This window comes from Poecilia mexicana, unplaced genomic scaffold, assembly GCF_051168715.1.
Source record: "Poecilia mexicana isolate PSO_F unplaced genomic scaffold, ASM5116871v1 scaffold_17, whole genome shotgun sequence".
Taxonomy (NCBI): Eukaryota; Metazoa; Chordata; class Actinopteri; order Cyprinodontiformes; family Poeciliidae; genus Poecilia; species Poecilia mexicana.
The window spans coordinates 19,322,010-19,337,546 of record NW_028263386.1 but is presented as its reverse complement, the minus strand read 5'-3'; the positions used below and the strand labels follow the sequence as shown (position 1 = coordinate 19,337,546).

The following is a 15,537-nucleotide window of genomic DNA, read 5'->3' as shown; positions in this document are numbered from 1 at the left end:
AAGCTTAGTATATTTAGTAAATAATTATGAATATTTGGCTATTTAATATATTTGTTTTTGCTCATTCAGTGAAACAAGCTCCATCAGATGGTGCTAATTCTGAAGCTGCAGCGCTCAGCCCTGATAATATGAAGTAAACAGAGATATTTACTCATAAAGAGTGGATAAAGATTCATTAGGAACCAGCTGGTGTCTGGTTACAAGTCACATTTGCAGACATATATAACAGTTAATAGTGATTCATTAAGAATTGAAGATACCTTCACATAGGAATTAAAAATCTAGAGCTTGCAGTAATCATATAAAGATGAATTTTCTGTTGAATTTAGAGAAGCTACTTCTAATATTAGTTGTGCTAGACTATTGAATTTTTTTTTTTGTTCATTGAAAACAGCTGCAAGTTGGTGCATTAAAAAAACACCCCGAGGTTACAGAATTGTAAGTGCGACCGTGAGTTAGGTATAAAGCATTTAAGGTGTGGTGAAGGACGGGAGGGAGGAGCAGAACGTGAAATGGCATTTAACTCTCATCCGGTGTCTCTTGTATTGCACTCTGCACCTTCTTCCCCAAAGACTCACCTTTTTGCCTCTTCGGGGAAGATTTACGCTCTAATGGAGGGCTGCACCAACAGCGGGCTGTTTCTGTTCATCTTGTTACTAGGATGTAGGCGACTCTCTGCATTCAATCTGGACACGGAAAATGTCCTGCAGAGAGATGGAAGCCCGGGGAGCCTGTTCGGCTTTTCTCTCGCAATGCACCAACAACTTAGACCACAGGACAAGAGAATGTAAGAACCAAAGCATGAGTTTAGAGGAAACTTATATGTGGAAAGGAATTTATTTCTGTATTCTTCAAGTCTAAGTCTAAGTCTTAGGTTTTTGCATCAACTGTATTTGCTTGTGTCACTTTCTTTCCAGGTTACAAATTTTTAGACTTGCAGTTGTTTTGCTCTCTTCTTCTTTCTTTTTAGGTTGTCTTCAGGTGAGATCAGAAGAAAATGTTTTTCTTTTTCATGCCACATGAAGGCAGCTTGCAATCATGTTAATAGTGTGCTTGAAAAGCTAAAATAAACCGGGGGTTAGAGCCCAGAAGTGGGCCAGGAAACACCAATTAGGAGTTGTTTAGCTCTCAGAACCTTAGATAAATTTGAAAATGGCCAGATTATGACGACTTCATTCATAATCAGGTGGTTTACAAGTCGTCTTTTTTACTGTGCTGTCATTTAGTTGGCTCAATGGAATGGCTACCTACATGAATACTTGCATGTATTTGTTAGGGTTATGCATCTCTGCCATTGTTGACTCGCAGGTAAAGAGTTTGGGAACCAGATCAAGTTTTTTTTTTCTCTTAATTTGATAATGTAGTAAAGTTTTAGATTTGCACCTCTGAAGCAGAGCAGCTGTGATAGGGGAAGTAACTTCTTGAGTGACGACTTCCTTTCCTTTGTTTTGCCCAAAGGTGCTACTGCTTACTGTTGTGTGCTTATTTGCATTTGATTAACAAAAACCTGAAGGCTATTAAAGTGTTCCCGGAGTCTTTCATTGGTAGTAAGGCAAACACCAGCAAAGCATTGAGGTATTAACCTTTGTCACTTGGGAGAGCACCAGAGGTCAGCGTGGTGCTTGATGCACGCTTAGCTCGAAGCAAAAGAAAAGGCAGGTAATTAATTTGTCCTCGGAGTTCTCGGAGGTGTTTTTGCACCAACATGTTTGCTGGCATGTTTGGATGATACAGCTGGGTGTGCACAGTGAGTCACAGCACTGTTTTTCATTCTGTCCATGCCAACCTTTAGTCAGACGTACGCGTTCCAGACTTTTATGTCCTGAGGGGACATTAGTTCTTGTACCGACAGGAGTGGGTGGGAACCCGTGAATGTCTGCTTGTGTTATGGTCTGACATCTGCAAGATGAGGCTGTCTCCTCGAGAACGTGGAAGAGAGGTCCACCTTGAAAAGGTGTTCATAGTGGGAATGAATGTACGTTTTAGAGATTTAGGAGGGGAAATGTGTGAGTATATGAATGTCAGTGATGCTGCTGAAAAAAGTGAAAGGAATTTGGAAAAAAAAATGGGAAGAGGAGCAACTAAAAGTAAACCACAAAAACCAAACAGTCAGTGCAAAAGTGATTCAAGAATTTACTGGGAGAAACTAACATTTTATACTGAAGTTAGTTGCGCATGCACTAACTTGTGCAAGCGAATATAATAGGTATATCTGAGAGAGAAACTGAATGAACAACATCTGTCCTAATCAGGATTTCTTTTGTTCCTTCATTCTGACCAGGCATTTAAGAACATGCATTGATTAATACCGAATCCCAGTGCTTCATTAAAGTTCATCAAGCCACTGCCATGAATTTTCATGACTCTTGGGATTTTAGTTTATCGTTTTGTTTTTCTTGCCAAGTCACTGCTATGTTATTTTAGTTTTAGTTAGATTTAGTTTGTAGTCAGTATTTTATTCAGTCTTGTTCAGGGCCTTTGCACTTACATCATGTTCATCGTGATATATGCCTGTTGTGTTTTTGTATCATTATATTGTTTCAGCTCAGGAACTACTACTTTCCAGATGCTTCAGTCTCTTCCATTATTCTTCATATATTTAATATATTTAATGCTTCATATGTTTTTGTCCAAGCTGGCGCTTGCAATATGTTGACCCAACTTTAGCTGACTCAGTTAAGATAATGTTCTGACACTTTATCTTAAATACACATCCTCCACGATGCATTAAATCCTCTCTAGTTGGTTTTCCAGAAGTGCCTTTTTAGTTCAGATTAAGTCTCATTTGTTCTGTCTGTGCTTCACCTCAATCTTTATGTTTCTGCATTCCCAGTGTTTTGATAATTTTACCTTTTAAATGAAAGATAAAATTCTCCAGGATTCTGCCTCTAAAAACAGAGGATCATTTTTTAGCACTGTCGACTCTTTGTGGTGAAAAACTGAGTTATCATGTTTGGGACGATGCCCAGGATTGCATTTGTAATCAGTATCATTACTACAGAATTGCATTAAGTCGTAACTGTTTTCTAAAGGTCTGCTGTGCTTCCAGTCCTTCTCTTTCAGCTCGTGATTTTTTAAATAAACATCCAATTGCTGGATCTTTCTGCTGTAGCAGAGAGAGACTTGATTGCTGGCAAAAGGCAACTCTTCACTTTTTTTTTCTTTAGTAGATGAATCAGGAAATGTTCAATCTGATTCATTGTCAGAGAGTGACATTTAAAAAAGTCGCACCTCATTTAATTTGCTAGACTGGGCTTGGTCCTTATGTTGGGAGCAGAAAAACAAAAACAAAAAAATGCCCTCAGAAAATGTCCCTAGATGCTGGAAATGTTATCACAGAAGAAAAAAGACACCTTAAGATTTTGTTGATGCTATGTGAAAGAATTGCCTTGATATACATGTGCTTCTGTTGCAGACTGCTGGTTGGAGCGCCGCAAGAGAAAGCGCTGAATAATCAGAAATCTAAGGTGACAGGAGGACTCTACAAGTGTGAAATCAGCCCAAACCCCAGTGATTGCCAAAGAGTTATGTTTGATAATGATGGTAAGTTATATTCTGACTGGCTTTTCTGTTTTTCCAGTTTCAATCTTTTTATTTACTTAAAAAAATAGTTTTATTGTGTTGTTTATCTTTCGACTTTTGTCTGTTCTTTCACAGAAAATGTGTTAACCGAAAAAAAAGAAAATCAGTGGATGGGGGTGTCAGTCAACAGTCAAGGGCCAGGAGGCAAAATTATAGTGAGAATGCCGTTCCAAAAAGACATTTTGAATTTTTTCCCCCCCCCAAAGATTTATGGTCAAGGTGTCAGTCAGAATCTCTTGGTCATTATGTCCTTCTCTGTCCATGGTAGACGTGCGCCCATCGGTACCAGGAGTTGAAATCTCAAACCCGTAACATCCTCGGCCGCTGCTACGTGCTAAGCCAAGATGTAACTCTGAAGCGCTCAGCAGAAGATGGAGTGAGAGATGGAGGTGACTGGCATTTTTGTAAAGGTCGGAACCCGGGCCATCAGCTGTTTGGTTCCTGCCAGCAGGGCGTCTCTGTCGCATTCGACATGGAACACCGCTACTTCATCTTTGGAGCTCCAGGAGCTTACGACTGGAAAGGTAACGTGTTTAGGTTAAACTTGCCATGGGCTGCAAGACTTTGAAACAGTTTGCTTTTTAGTTAGTTTTTAAAGACCGACTCAAAGCTCTTTTGTTTTTATTGTGCTTCTTATGCTCGTTTTCATTCTTTGTATAACTTTGCTTTTTGTTGTACGGAGCGTTGTGACTTTATTTCTGTGAAAATTACCTATATACTTACTTTAGGAACCAGGGCAGTTGAACAGTTAGGATTCCTCTTCCCTATAACTTATGTTTTGGACTAAATAGATATTTTTGAGAATTGATTAATTATTTTTGATTGTTTCAGCCACTGAAGAATACGGGTCTTAAGTAATAGCAGGATGTTGTCAGCATATAAACAAATTTTTGTTTTGTTTTGTTGATTTAATTGGCATTCCTTTCATAAGAATGTTTTGACAAAATGCTTCTGCAAGGGCTTCAGTAAAAATGGAAAACTAGGATGGAAAGAGATGTTTTTGGCTCAACATGCACCGCTCCCAGTTCCCATGAAGACAAATAAAGTCTTATCTTATCCTTACAAAAGGATTTGTAGCAGGAAGAAGCTGAGAGCAAAAGGGAGGGATGTGAGCAGTGTGTACACAAGCTTGATTGACTATAGTCCTGCTTCTGATTGGTTGTTTCTGGTTAGTTAGTACTGGGAGTACAGAGAAAAGGCAGAGGAGCAAATTCTCATCTCATCTCATTCTATAGTGTCACGACATCATGGCGGTTTTAACAAATATGTAAAAAGAAACTTTTTTTTTGTAAAAGATATACACTGCAGTCTTAAGAGTTTAGTAGACTTTTGTAAAACATCAACTAAACTTGTCTCTTCTCTCCTTTGGTGTACTTTTTTTTTTAATTAAGGCTTGGTGCACATGGAGCAAAGGAACGACACTCTTTTTGACTTGGATTTATTTGACGAGGTGCCATTGGAAACGGGAGGTGAGGAGGCGAAAAATCCCAATGACGTCCCCACTCCTGACAACAGCTACTTGGGTAAAATACTTTTGTTTTATCATTATGCCAGTTATAAAAATTTTTTAGTAACAATGTTAACTATGTTGACTATTAACTATTAACTATGTTGAACTCTGTTTTAGGTTTCTCCATGGCCGTTGGAAAAGCTTTGACCAACAAGGGTCAGCTGACGGTGGTGGCAGGAGCTCCCAGGGCTTACTTCAGTGGAGCGGTGATTCTGCTAAAGAAAGGCTCTAAGGAGCGCAAAGACATGCGGGAGGAGTTCAGCCTCGAAGGCGAGGGCCTGGCTTCCTCCTTTGGATACGATCTGACTGTGCTGGATCTCAACGGGGATGGGTAAGAGTGCAGATTGAGCCACAGACACTTCACTTCTGCTTTCACTGTAATTTTGACTGTACTCCTCTGAGTCTGTGATCTTCTTCTTCGTTAGCTGGGATGACATAGTTGTTGGAGCCCCTCAGTACTTTGAGAAGGACTCGGATATTGGAGGAGCTGTCTACGTTTACATCAACAAGGCTGGAAATTGGAACGAAGTCACACCAACAAGAATAGATGGACCCGCAGATTCTATGTTTGGCCTCGCCGTGGAGAACCTTGGCGACATCAACCAGGACGGTTACCATGGTAAGGAGGCATTATTTGTGTGTCTGTATTTGACCCCCTTTATGTTGTAAAGATGCTCAAGCAAACTGCCTCGCTGTCAGATTTTGCAGTCGGAGCTCCTTATGAGGACAACGGGGCAGGAAAGGTCTACATTTTCCACGGGTCAGCCACAGAAGGATTCAGGAAAAAAGCCACACAGGTGTGGAAAGTAGTACAATCACTTTCTAAATCTTCCTATTTGAGACTCTCCCTCAGCGTTTTGCTTTGGATAATTAGGAAGGGGCCAAAGCATATTTGGTGTGGATCAAACTATTTTTTATAGGACTTTTATGTAGGAATTTCTTAATTCTCATTTAAATGATGTCTGGATGGGGATATTTCCAGTGGATCTGTTATTTCTTTATATAGATATTTGTACTCTAGTTGATACAAAGCTATCTTTCTGTCTCTTATCTGCATTGCACATTTTCAAGATGTCTTTGAAAGTTTTTGTCAAATTAAATTAAAGATTTTAAACTTCTAAAAGACAAAATAATACATTTAGTATTTTGTTTCCATTGGACACCAAATGCAGATGTCTTTTTCTTGTATCCAGTAGGATACAAGACATCTGCATTAACAAAGCTTGTGTTTTAGGTTTTGTCCGCCAAGTCTGGAGTGAAGCAGTTTGGCTATTCATTAGCAGGCAACATGGACCTGGACATGAACTCATATCCAGACCTGGCTGTTGGATCCCTCTCAGACTCTGTCTTCATCTATAAGTGAGAAATTTAAAGCTGATGCGCCGATGCATTGCTCTGACCTAGCGCCGCTTAGCAATATTTACAGAGATGCTCACTGAATTGTTTCTTCACAGAACCCGACCAGTTGTTAGCATTGAGAAGAAAATCACTATTACGCCAGAAAAAATTGACCTCACCAAGAAGAACTGTCCTCAAGGGGTCTGGTAAGAGCGCCCACCTCGTCCTTCAACATCATCCTTGCAAAGACCTAATAATTACTGACAATTCTAACTTGGTTACATAAATATAATCTGTTAAAAAAATATTTTTGTTAAATCTTCCAGAAGTATTGCTAGAAATATTATTTAATCTTTCTTAAGTTCAGTTTTTGTCTCTTTCCCCTTTTCACATTTTTGTGTTGCCATAATTGTAGATTCGTTCAAATCTACAATTATGATTTGAACACAAGAGGATTTCTTTTTCATGGTATTTCATACTGTTTTGTGCCATTGTCTAATTTTATATTCATTATGTGCTTTTAACTTTTAGACATGTGAAAATCTGCTCAAAAATTAACTTGCCAGAGATGCTGTATGTCTGATTATAGTTTACCTTTTTTGTTCCCACAGCCTGAAAGTTGAAGCATGCTTCAGCTTCAACGGTGGCGTGCAGAGCTCTTCTACCCCGCTGAGTGAGCAGAACCTCATTTTCCTTTCGAATCATTTTTGCTAAAACAGTTTTTTTTATTGCATTTTCACAATGTAGATAACAGCAATATATTGTAATGAAAAAAGTGTTTGCTTCCTTGTACATTTGCACTGCGTTTGTTGTTTAGTCACGCCTAAATGTTTCATTCAACATCTCTATGGAAAGGCGAGTCTTATTATGCAAGCAAACAAACGTACCTGATTACTTCTCTGACCTGTAGACTCAAGAAATCACTTAAAGACAACCAGTTTGTCAACACGAAGCACGCCAAAAGATCGCAAACCGCAACACAGATTGGCATAATCTCTCAACCTGGAGAAATTCAAGAACACAGAATGTGTTGAATAGATGACCAAGGCTGTGGGACATCAGTGAACCACAGCAGAAGCCAGCATGCACAAATGAAACAAACAGGCTGCACAGGTGCACAGTTGGTAGCACTGTTGCCTTACAGCAAGTAGGTCTGGGGTTCAAACATGACTGGCAGATTAATTAGTCTCGCTAAACTCTCCTTAGTTTTTGTCCTATTTGTCCTGTCTGTCTGACCCCTCGAAGGATAAGCCTATAAGATAGAGAATAGATAGATGAAAAAAAAAAAAAAACACAGAACAGCACTGAATCAAGTGGCAAATTATCTACAGGAGTGCATCCACAACTTATCCAGGAAGTCACAAAAGAACCATGAACCATGATCTCATTAGTCAAGGTCCATGATTCAACAATGACAGAAAATGACAACTATAAGAAAGTACCAAGAGCAAAACAACATCCAAAACAACTGACCAAAAGAACCCCAAAGCCCGCATCATATACAAAAGGTTATATAGATATTTTTGATGCATCACATCAAAAATATCTTCTTGACTCCAAACACTTTAGTGAAATTATTATCTGGTCTGACTAAACATGAGATTAACTTATTGGAAAGTATATTTTCTGTTACATTCTGTTACAAACAGCATGTACTGTATTATTTTCCTGATGTTGTAAATTAGCCCTTAATATACAGCCTATCATTCTTATTTTGCGTGAATTTGCACATAAGTATCTTTTTCTTGTGCTGCGTCGCCTCTTGTATTGCATTTAGCGATGAAGTACCATTTTGAAGTGGATGCTGATCGCAAGAGAAACAATCTCGATCCCAGGGGGACATTCACAGGTCTGGAAAGTCTGTCCACCGGGCTCATTACCATGGATGCAAAAGAGCCGCGAAAATGTGTCACTCGTTCTCTTGTCATGAAGGTATACGTCCACGCATGTCTCTCTCCGTTGCTTATCTAAAAACGTATTGTGTGACATGACAAACATTGTGTGACGTTCCCCTCTTAACAGGACAACATTAAGGACAAGATGCATGGGATCCCCATCGATGTTTCTGTGAACATCCAGAATGCTAAACGCAAACGAAGACAGGCCCAAAACGCTCCGCTTGCACCTGTCCTGGATCCCAAAGACGTAGAACCATTTCGATCAAACGTACGTTTGTATTTTCTCGCTGTATACGTGAAATAACCACGTCTTGCTTTAATAGTGCTTCTGATGTGCATCAACATGCTTGCAGGTGGCATTTTTGAAAGACGGATGTGGCGACAATGACGTGTGCAAGAGCAACCTGATGCTAAAATATCGCTACGTCTGCAAAGATGGAGATAAAGTTGATTCTTTAGAAATGTAAGAGGATTTACAGATTTAACCAAAAGGGTTGCTACTGAAGCAAGCAAAGCTACACTGATCAGCATACGGACTGTTGCTTGTAATCTAATGTGTTTAAAGGGAAAATGGAGTACCGGTGATCTCGCTAAGTGGCCAAAAAAGCGCTGCCCTGGAAGTGACAGTGACCAATCAAAAGGGAGATGATGCATATGAGGCTTTTGTGGTTGCTAACTTCCCCAGATCTGTGACCTACGCTACATACATGCTTGGAGCTGGAGTGAGTTTCTCTTATCCGACAATCAGTCTCCCGCACATGTACTTTCTGGTTCTAAATGGTGAGTTATCATTGATTGCAGCAAGTCTCCTGCAACCCAAACCAAAATGGATCTAAGGTTGACTGTGACGTTGGGAACCCTTTCAAACGTGACTCAGTGGTGAGAAAAAGTTACTCTGAGCTTCTATTCAGCACCTATTTAAGTTTAGATAATGTAGAAAGTCCCATCAGAATGCATACTGTAATTTATTTAATATGCGCGTTTGTTTACAGACAACCTTCTACATCCTGTTCGATATCACTAACAGGACCGAAGTGGAAATTGAGCTCAAGTTAAAAACGTAAGTGTCTGATTCTGCTTCTGTAAACCTTTGGGTAGCTTTCAGTTCACTTCTTTTAGCATAGATCTTGTGTGCATTTTTACCAGGACAAGTACGCAGCAGAATCTGATGACCGTGAAAGCAAAGGCCAAGGTGGCCGTCACACTGAAGCTGTCCTTATCGGGGTAAGACATTTTCACAGGGAAGAGACGCAGCCATGCACTAATTCAGCCAACTGACCGCAAACTGCTTTCTTTCCAGGCAAATTGAATCATCTCAGGTCTACTACAATGGAGACGCCAAAGGTGTGACGGACGTTAAGAGTGAAAGTGACATGGGCAGTGCCATCAAACACTGGTTCACTGTGAGTATAGAAACGCGTCCACCCTGTCTGATGCCACCGTGTACGTTTTGCTTAAAAAACAAAACAAAATAAATAAAAAAAGCTGATATAAGGCTCATACAAACAGACATTTACCCATCTGATCATGTGTAAAAAAAAACATTTGAATAAATTGAGCTTTACTTGCAGAAATAAATAAAAAATAATTAATTTGATTAATTTAAAATCCCATGGTCCGAAAAATTGGTCTTGACATGAAATTGCGTGTCACAATTACAAGCTGTTCATTCCGAGCATAACCTTGCCTTCTTATTAAGTGATGTCCCAAATTTTAGACTTGCATATTTCCAAGGTTTGAACTGATGTCCCCATTAAAACAGATCATCAACCGAGGAAAGCGTCTGAAAGACATTGGACAAGTCACCCTTAACGTAAAGTGGCCAAAGATGACAGACAAAAACCATCATCTGCTCTACCTGATGAAGATCAGCTCCACAGGCCTGAAGAAGATGGAGTGCTCTCCCAAAGAGGAGATCAACCATCTTGGAAAGGTGAGGAAAAAAGTGAATCAAGCAGAAGACCACTGGGCGGACCAGTTAGACCGAGTTGAGAAATGATTGTGAACCAAGTCCAGAGGTGTGGACTTTCAGGTCTTGACAAAGCTCTATACAATCACAGGCCATTTAACATTTAGCATATTTAACAGCTATCAGTGTTTGGGAATTTCTGAGATCCCCCAAGAGGAGATGGACAACTTAGAAAAGTGAAGTTTGGACTCCCACCTCGGCCCGAAGAGAACGTCTTCATCTGCCTTCTTGTCTGTATTTAAATATCAAAAGATTGAAGTATAATTTTACGGAAGCGCATTGCTATCACACAGGAAAAATTTTTTTCGATCGCTATCTCGTTATAACAAGATAAGTATCTCGTTAAAATGTGATAGTATCTCGTTTTAACGAGATACGTATCTCGTTAAAACGAGATACGTATCTCGTTATAACGAGATAGCGATCGAAAAAATTTTTTTCCTGCGTGACAGCAATGCGCTTCCGTATAATTTTGTGTAGTACATGGATTACACCAGGTAAAAAAAATAGATTTTTTCGAAGTTGTCAATGTTTTTTCAGCTGAATTAGGACTGAGTTAGGAATTAAGATTATCTTTGCATGGCTGAATCCTAAAATAACATCCACTTTTCTCAATCAGGTCAAGATTTTATTCTTATTCGATTTAGAGAAATCTGATCTTCTGACTAAATTGATGACATTGATGACAAACATGCTGTTTTTTGCTGTTAGTCTCATTTGTCTAACAGAGTGTATTTCTTAAAAATTGGATTTCTTTAAAATGAGTAATAAACACCGATAAGGGTAAGTACATGTAAATTGAAAATTAAATCTTTATTGTGCAAAACGCAGGGCAAGAATTTTTGTTTCTTCGAACGCTTCATTTTCTCGGCAGCAGGGATATCTCAACAGTGATCAGCCGTCATGACTGCATCCCAGCATCCCAAACTAATATGCAGCTTAGTTCAGAAAGTTGACCTGATTGAGTGCATCAAAATTAGTCTAAAACCCCCCAGACTTTATTTTTTGGCTATTTGACTAGTGTTATTTCCACTGACTGAATACATGTTGAGGAATACAAAGAAAAATTATAATTTATGTTTTTTTTTCTTCTTCTTCTTTAAGAAATCGGTTAACAGAAAGAGAAGAGACATTACCAAAGGAATCAATGGGACACTTTCACGCTTAATTGGAGATAAGAAGCACCAGACTTTGGTATTACGACACAAGCACTTCCTTCTCTTCAGACTTTATTAAATACTATATTTAACTTAACCTCCCCACCAGTGAGGGTAACGACACAATGATCTGTCTGTGTACAGTCGTGTGGCAATGGAGCAAAATGTGTGACAATGAAGTGCCTCCTGGGGGACCTGGACTACAAGGCGACCATCACTCTGGACTCTCGCCTGTGGAATAACACTTTCATAGAGGTATGAAAGACAGACTGTTGTGTTTGTTCCACTAATAGTGGGGATTTAAGATGAGCTGCAGGTTGTCTGGTCTTTAAGAATGAAGTTTGCTTGTTTTGTGTGGATTATGTGAAATTAAAACCTTTTTGTTAGTCTAATTTGACTTGCCGTTGTAGATTCTTATTGTTGAGCCTATCCTAACAGAAGCCTTATTTACTGATCTTAATTATATTCTTCGATTCCTTTTAGAACAATTAAAGCTAAGTTTGAAAAAGCATTTGTCCTGAATCTGTGCAAGAGAAAGAAAATGCCTTTATTCTGTCGTAAAGTCCACGTGTATGTTTGATATTATTGCAAAAATAAACCTGACTTTCTCCCTTCTCCTTAAATAAAAGGAATTTTCAGGCTTCGATTATGTGGATGTGATGGTGGAGGCGTCGCTGCATGTTAACAGCACGACAACGATAGCAATGGAGGAGGGTGCTGAGACCCAGGTGAGGACACACAAATAGAAAATTATCTGTGTGACACTGATGAACCCAAAACAGAGTCAGGAGAATAGACGCAGAAATGTTTTTAAGCAATCCCGACACTGTGGGACCATAAAATGACCAAAATATTAAAATATTTTGATTATTTCTTGGTCGCTGTACTACAACTAAATTTGACTTGAATTATATGCATAGCACCCTTCAAATGTAGTCATGGCCCTTTAATTTGTAGGCATTGTAACCACAAAGCGTAATGTTTTTTTGGGTATTTCACATAATAGATCATTATAAAATTGTGCATAATTATACTTTATAATTAGTCATGTAGAGTTATAAAGTGGAACAAGTTACCTAAGTTAGTAAAAAGGTCTTTTAAATAGTAATTTAATCTGTGCATCCATCTATTGTGTATGGATTTGTTCATAGAAAGAAAAATAATTTGGAGTTTTTTTTCACCTCTGCTCAGTAAAACAAGCACAATTTTGACAAAACAAAACAAAAATTCATTGTAAATCTTAAACATAGAAGGTTTTTCAACTTATTTAGTTTCTTAAAAGCTGCACAGTTACTTAATGTTTTCCATTTTGTTGGTGCAGAAAAAGGCTTTAATGTTTACGGGGAAAGAAAATGGGATATATGTCTCACGGTTTGTCTGAAAACATTTTCTGTTTAACCACATTTAATGAGTAAGTACAGCAAAGTTGCCTGTTAATAATAATAATAATAATACTAATACATTTTATTTGTCAGCGCCTTTCAAAACACCCAAGGACACTTTTCAACATTGAAACATTAAACAACATTAAGAGAAAAAAAAACATAAAACAATGTTAAACAATACAAATTGGATAAGACAAGAGGCACACTCAGGTGAATGGAAGAGAAAAAATAGAACCTGACAGACGCTTTTAATTGGACTTGCTATAAAAATGAAATGAAAGCAAAAATAAGACATAAATAAAAATCGACACTCATTGTTTTACCAATTTTTTCTTCATTTCAAGAAAATTTTTAATTTTGGCATGAAAGTCGTATCCCCACTATGTCGTATGATCATCACCATCTGTGATCTAAAAAACTGAAAATGTGTGGCACGTTCGCAAACCTACCAATAGATGGCGGTACACCACACCTGACAGTCCAGACAAGGGCAGACAAAAACGCCCACGGTGATTCTCATGTGAAGGAGCTACAGAAATTTTGAGCTCAGAATCTGCTGACAGACTTGTGATCTCTACAAATTAGCATTTAATAAGCTAATCAGGAGTGATGGGGACAAGTGATGCAGGTAAATACAGAGAAGTCCTGGGAAATCTGTTTGAGGCTGCACATTTTTATATATATACATCTCTATGTTTCACATTACCAAATAACCTCATACTAATGTTCTTGCTTTTTCTGCCGTGATTCCCAGGTGAGGTTGACCGTCTTTCCAGAGAGACGCTTGGCTCGGTTGGGAGGAGTGGCCTGGTGGATCATTTTTCTGTCCGTCCTGTTGATCCTGATGTTGCTGGCCCTGCTGGCTTTCCTTCTTTGGAAGGTACGAATAAAAGACTTCATCACCGTCAGCAAATGGCAGACATAAAAGCCCTTTGCAATAACGTTTTTATCGACATGCCTCATTTCAGTGTGGAGTCTTTCGGAAAAATAAGGAGGATCCATCAGACAAAGAGAAGCTGACGTCAAACGCATGAAAAGTCAGCGGTGAGATTTCATGGTTTTTGTCTTGCGTTGGCCTTTCTTGGCACAGTCGCGCCACTTTCCGTTACAACTGCATCTCGTCACATTACAATGTCAAAGTTAATGCAAAAAGTGAAACAGGTTCATTGTACAGTATATTTTTTTCTGTAAATTCAGCTATTGTGGGCTTGCAATGAAACGATTCTTTTGCTCTGGTGTCTCATCTTTGCCCTGAAAACTTTATAGATTGTCTGTGGGATTTCGGTGAGGTGGCTAATCAATAAAGTGACAAAATGGCCAATAAAGCAGACACTGGTGTTTTAAGCATTGTTGGCTGGCGTCTCGTCCTATTGGAAAATAAAATTCACACTGTAGAATGAGCTTTATTTTAAAATCCTCTCAAATCCGCAGTTATTCATAGAGCAATTTTTTCCTTCCACTCAACATTTCAATTAATGCAATTGGATACAGCAGTCAGTCGTGACGGCCAGCATCTTTAGCTTACCCTCCTCATGGAGGATGTCGGCAACTATCCCGGTGTTATGCAGGCTATAACATTTCTACTTTCCTGTTCTTTTGTTCTTATGAAACATTTTTATTTTCTGAGAATTGAGCTGAATTTTGAGTCTTCGTGTATATTTATTTGAATGCGATTGCTAGAATAAACTTCTGTTCAATCTAAATACAAATTGAGGCACATTTGGATTATTGTACAAGTTAAGTTAACGTTTTTGACAAAAAATTATATATAAAAAAGGTTTTATTAGTAACATTAATTTAAGAGAGGGAAGAGCAGACAAAGAGACCGGCTTATAGGTTTGAATATCAACACAGATGATCTTTTAGCTCGTTCTGTTTCAGTTCAACACCAAGTGACTTGGTCTGTATGAAAGTCTTGTGTTCATTAGAATTTAAAATGTTTTCTTTTCTCCACAGGGCGCCAAAGATGGAAGTACATTATTTTTCAAATGTTACCAGACAGAGCCACGTTTACAACACTGGATGAGAAGAAAGAAAAACCTTTGTGGGAGGGGAGAAGTGCGGGTAACGTCGCATGACAAGAATTCTTCATGACAAGAATGTAGATAGTCATATTTTTGCTGTTTTTTACTGTACGTTGAGAGACGAAAATTTGGAAATACAATATAATTTTGAAAATTAAGGTGCTGAGGATCAAATATGAAACACCGTTGTTGGGGGGAAGGGAGGGCTAAGCCGTTTTTAAGTTAAATTTATGAGAAAAAAAAAGTGAAAGTGACGGGTTTTGCAGAGCCAAAAGTGTGGTGCATACTTTTGGCAGATAGCACCTTAGTTTGGCAACTGTAAAGAAACGTTTTTATATTTTTAAAGGAATTTATTCTTCTCTTGCAAAGACTATTTTCAAGTCAACAAGCATGAAGTGTAAATACTCATGATGAAACCAAAATGCAACCTTTTCCCAGCATACAGTTTGCATTACCAGATCACACATTTGTATTCTGCACTTCAGTGCAGATCACATTTTTGCCACAGTTTTTACTTCTAGTCAGTTGTTCATATGTTGCCATACAGTAAACCTTTGTCTAATGCACAGCTGCCAGATATGTCGAGTTCAAATTCATGTTTTTTTTATGCTTTTTAATAAAATGTTCATTTTCTTGAGTTTCCCTATTCATATTTTGTTAAATCAGAATTTCAA

General features: G+C 38.5%; 1 protein-coding gene across 1 annotated transcript; it reads left to right on the top strand.

The window, feature by feature from the left end:
• The first annotated feature begins 523 nt into the window (after positions 1 to 523).
• On the top strand, positions 524 to 15,500 carry LOC106905600 (integrin alpha-6-like). Its single transcript, XM_088014507.1, has 26 exons — positions 524 to 787; positions 3,416 to 3,543; positions 3,658 to 3,737; positions 3,851 to 4,106; positions 4,974 to 5,105; positions 5,210 to 5,423; positions 5,518 to 5,711; positions 5,792 to 5,889; positions 6,327 to 6,451; positions 6,547 to 6,636; positions 7,042 to 7,103; positions 8,208 to 8,362; positions 8,453 to 8,596; positions 8,682 to 8,791; positions 8,894 to 9,050; positions 9,130 to 9,207; positions 9,321 to 9,388; positions 9,475 to 9,552; positions 9,629 to 9,731; positions 10,091 to 10,261; positions 11,402 to 11,491; positions 11,599 to 11,709; positions 12,084 to 12,182; positions 13,594 to 13,719; positions 13,808 to 13,883; positions 14,796 to 15,500. Exons 1-25 carry the CDS (start codon positions 612 to 614, stop codon positions 13,871 to 13,873), a joined length of 3,111 nt encoding a protein of 1,036 aa, XP_087870633.1. The 5' UTR covers positions 524 to 611; the 3' UTR covers positions 13,874 to 13,883; positions 14,796 to 15,500.
• Positions 15,501 to 15,537: the final 37 nt, after the last annotated feature.

What these genes read in the sequence shown, in the direction of transcription:
- LOC106905600 (XM_088014507.1), top strand. Translation starts at nt 612, where the DNA reads ATGGAGGGCTGCACCAACAGCGGGCTGTTTCTGTTCATCTTGTTACTA. An exon ending in CAACCAGGACGGTTACCATG is followed by an intron (nt 5,712 to 5,791) that starts GTAAGGAGGCAT and finishes CCTCGCTGTCAG; the next exon opens with ATTTTGCAGTCGGAGCTCCT. An exon ending in GGAATAACACTTTCATAGAG is followed by an intron (nt 11,710 to 12,083) that starts GTATGAAAGACA and finishes CTTAAATAAAAG; the next exon opens with GAATTTTCAGGCTTCGATTA.